The sequence below is a fragment of the Pinus tabuliformis genome, chromosome 5_2 (assembly GCF_031772625.1).
Source record: "Pinus tabuliformis cultivar Carrire ecotype Pingquan chromosome 5_2, CPIR1, whole genome shotgun sequence".
Classification (NCBI taxonomy): Eukaryota; Viridiplantae; Streptophyta; class Pinopsida; order Pinales; family Pinaceae; genus Pinus; species Pinus tabuliformis.
In genome coordinates this window covers 801,061,681-801,066,139 of record NC_142306.1, presented here as the reverse complement: position 1 = coordinate 801,066,139, position 4,459 = coordinate 801,061,681, and the positions used below count along the sequence as shown (strand labels likewise).

Below are 4,459 nucleotides of genomic sequence, written 5' to 3'. Positions count from 1 at the left end.
AACCACGATAAGCGAACAACCTATTCAGGCTAACAGCAAGACGAAAGAGGCCTAAATACCAAACCCTGTAAGGGTTTTAACAAAATTTAAATTACATCAAGCCAGAGCAAGGGAGGTCGAAAACCCATCTGGGTTCTTAACTGTTGAAGCTCACAAAAAGCATAGAACAACCAACATCTATTCAAAATAGAGAAAAACAAAAGGGAAAGACCCTACCTTGCCTAAACAGGGTTGTTGAAGAAGTTAGGCGCAGCTGGAGGCTATCTACGATGTAGCACCTGCAAAAGCACAAAGACAAAGAATTAGATCCACGGCCAGAGAAACTGAAAACGATAGCAAAGTTGCACGAAGATTAAATTGAACAACATTAAATTGAACAACTTACCTTGGAGGAGCCAAGCAAGCTCACGTCGCAGCGAAGGCGAAGTCACTCTCTCAGTACCAAGGTTGTATGGCACAGTAGGGTTAGAAGCTGGGAGAAGGGGCAAATAGCCCACACAGATAGTGGCATTATAGAAGCTAACTCTAAAAGGAAGCCCTGTGAGGAAGGAGCAGAAGGGTTAGAGGAAACTCGAAAAGAATTGAAAGAAAAAATTAGACAGAAAACTTACCAGTCGTGTAGAGGCCGAGTTGCTTGGGGAAGGGACTAGGAACCTGTCAAAACACCGACCCAAGAAAATACATTAACCAACAGATACATGAAATTGCAGAACGGCTTGAAAGCAACAAGGTCAAAGCCACGGAAGAAGTAAAACAGTTACCCAATGCGAGGTTAAAGGTTGCAAGGAGCAACGTAGCCACTAGAGGCCGAAGCCACAAGCTATTTTGCATTCTTGAAACCAGAGAACAAAGCAGAGGCACAAGGACGAAACCCTACCCCCATAGCCTCATCAGAGTGGCAATGAATACCAACATCGAAAATCATAAAACCCTAAGTCTAATTTTCGTCAATGAGCTTTTGAATTGTAACTTAAGCCTTCGGCTCTGAGAGCAAGGTCATAGTGGAAATGATTTGATAAGGCTTAGGCCTTCAGAGTTATATTAATAAGCTTTTAGATACAATTGCATATTGTAAGTGCGAGTAGTTAAGGTTTCATACCCCACGGTCCCACTAGAAGAAATGTAAGAAATGTTCCCCGTTTGGGGGAGAACCCACAGGAGTGAAAATATGACTAGCCCCGAGGCTCCTATGCTGTAGCTAATTAAGGAAAAGGTCACAGTCTACAACATCTATGACATGTTATCGTAGTCTAACGATTATGTTTTTTTGCATTGAAAATTATGGAAATTCAGATTATATTTAAAAAAAATTGGCAGGGATTTTTGTGAATCCAAATAAAAATTGTCAAACATCATAATTTTAGGTGCTCTAGAGGTTTTTGATGGCGTTCAATCCATTTCCACCATCAAAAACAAGATTCAAACACTGCTTCTATAAGATTTTTTGAAAAAATTTCCCTCGGATTCCGCCCATTGTTGGCCGGGCAATTCCTCTGCCTCAGTAGATGACTCCCATGTTTTTGGAGGTTCTTTTTGGCTTATTTTGTGGTATAGTTTGTCTAAAATAAGTTAGAGACTTGTTGAAGCTGAGACTGTGTTTTTTCCTTGGATGTTATGGAAATTTCTTGTAGTATTTTGAGAAAATCTAGTAAGGATTTTTGTAAATACAAGTTAAGGTTGTTAAACTTCAAAATTTTAAATGCCTAAAATTTTTGATGGTGTTGAATCTATTTCCACCATCACAAAGATGATTTTGAAACACTACCTTTACAAGATTTTTAAATTTTTTTTACTTGGATTCTACCACTTTTAACAGGTTAGGCAATTCCTCCGCCTCCCACTACTTTGTTAAAAACCCAAATTTGTTTGAGTTGTGAACTTTTCATCGTAATATTTCCAGATTTTAAAGTATTAAATTTATATATATAAATTTTCAACTTTAACGACAAAAATCAAAATTTAACCCCAAAAAACCACCAAATATATTAATTGCAGAAGAGAACATTCTTTCAAAGTTGTCAGTGACCCATTAGCTTTGGCATGGTAAGGTAATATTGCAAGATGTAAATATTTGCAATCCTGGGCCATGGTCTCCACGAGGAAGAAGCATATTATGAAGAAATGATTTAAGTGCTCCGGGCAAGCATCTCTTCATAATCTCTGTACGCCTGCTGCTTTTCCAATTTCATCTGTTCATGAAATTTGGCGATGAAGGCATCTGCCAAATTGTCAACCTCGTCTTCCCTCATCAATATTCTGCGGTCTTCATCAATTCTCTGCAAGTAACACGACACCCAATTCGGGTCAGCAGTTGTATCGACCGAAAAATTACTGCTGTACTGCTGATGACCATGAAACCAAGTTTCAGACATTACGGCAATGGCGTCCCAGCATCTTAATGCATTCTTCTGCACGCCTAGATGTGTAGAAGATTTTTTTATTGAGGAATACCCCTGCTTCTTCGTCATGAATAGCAGTCCATTAATATTCGTAGCCAACTCCTTCACTTTACTTGCTGCATTCATCTGTTTAAGAATATCCTGCAATTTTTTAACCAGACGCAAATATGAATTCACCTTCATCTTTGGGTGATTCATAATGGCTAACAGAATGTGGCAAACGTGCTGCAATTTCAGTGACCAAGAGACCACTGGATCTGTGTAATGCATGTACTATGAACGTTGGGAGTATCTGTATTTAAGAGATGAAAAATAAAGCAAACTACATGTGTGGTAAGGATGGGATAGGTGGGAAAATTTGGAACAACCACCACGTGTAAAGGAATCACAACTTTATCAAACTGTGCTATGCTTTTGGCATTGCTTGGTGGCATGAATATATAAGGCCACGGATTTAATGGATGAATGAAATCTACAACAGTAAAGTAATCTTCATATATGACATTTCTTGGCATTTTAAAGATACAAAGGTGTGACTAGACTTACTGTACTTATGCCACATAACCCAGAGAAAGATAGGACTATACAATATTTATGTTCTGCACATAATCCAACGAAAACCTGCCACATAACCCAGAGAAAGATGGGACTAGACAATATTTATCTTCTGCACATAATCCAACCAGCTGAGAATCATACAAGTGGTTTTGCGCTTAATTTTCGACTTGTAATATAGGAATCCCTAATATAATATTATGAAATCCCTTAAATTGTTTTTAAATATAAATATTTCCTATTGGAGTTGGGCACTTTAATCATTTTTTTTAATTAATTTTTTTGATCGGATGGCCTAAATTGAAAGATGCAAGTATATTCTCGTAGTCGTCACTAAATCAATGGATGAAATTCTCAACAGTAACTTTCTTGCATATCTAAATTATGTGATTAAAACATGTTTAAATTAAAAATTTACAAACCTTCATTAAAAATTTACCATATCACTTGTTAATTGCCACCTGTTATGATTGAGACGAAGTGGAAAGATTAAAAATGGTTGTGAAACATACGAATCACCATCACCATCCATTTCAATTACCTTAGGAACACCAACAGTTTCAATTCCGCTTAGACATCACTCACCGTTTCAATTCTCCTATTACGAAATGTGGCGAGAGGGATGTAAGACATTGATTTAGTGTGGCAATCACTAACAGTTTCAATTTCATATAGCCATCACTTGTCGTTTCAATTGGCCTCCTCCATCCTGATAACCACACATTAGATGGAGCGACACATTAGATGAAGCTTCGCTCGAGGAACTATACGTGTAATGCAAATTGATACAGTTGCAGAGATTTGATGGGAACTATGCATGTAATGCAAATTGATACAATTTATGTCGGGAACTATGCATGTAATGCAAATTCATATAGTTGCAGAGATTTGACAGATGAATGCATGATCCCCTCAAATACATGGGAAAAACTCTTGTTAAGGGGATATGCCATGAAGGATGGCTGTTATGGATGCACTATGTAACCCAAAGCGGAGTCTAGTGCTTGCTCTTATATTAATCGTCGCCGGTTTTTTGCTCCTCGATTCCTATCGTGTCAATTTGGTGCTATTGTTTATTTCGCAAAGAATCATGGATTGCCTTTGCCTAGTCCCTCTATATCAATACATGAATCCCAGTCCCCAACACCCTCACCCTCGATCGAATCAATTGGCAAATTCATTATAACAACAACTCTGTCCATAAGGTGATTGAACCTAATATCGGTGAATCTTTTTCTGTTTTCTCGTTGATAATAGTCAATAGTATTCTGAGAAAAATTTTAGATGGGTCAGCCAATTTTAATAATATTTTACAATACTTTTATAATAATTTTTAGTTAATTTAATGGGTTTTAAGAAATGGGAACATAATTGAATTAAATTTTGTTTTGTGGATGGATGCATCGTAAGCAATGCAGAAGGGGAGGCATAATGTTCCGAAGGTGGAAACTGACCTGAGACATGCTCGGGTAGCCATGAGGAAAGAAATTTTAGAAAGGGAACAG

General features: G+C 37.5%; 1 protein-coding gene across 1 annotated transcript; it reads right to left on the bottom strand.

Moving 5' to 3' along the window:
- Positions 1 to 1,972: 1,972 nt before the first annotated feature.
- LOC149161737 (uncharacterized) lies at positions 1,973 to 2,645 on the bottom strand. The gene has a single exon (XM_089435561.1). It carries the CDS (start codon positions 2,595 to 2,597, stop codon positions 2,127 to 2,129), a length of 471 nt encoding a protein of 156 aa, XP_089291687.1. The 5' UTR covers positions 2,598 to 2,645; the 3' UTR covers positions 1,973 to 2,126.
- Positions 2,646 to 4,459: the final 1,814 nt, after the last annotated feature.

Bases quoted from the DNA above. Each gene is read 5' to 3' on its own strand.
- LOC149161737 (XM_089435561.1), bottom strand. From the start codon at position 2,597: ATGAATCACCCAAAGATGAAGGTGAATTCATATTTGCGTCTGGTTAAA.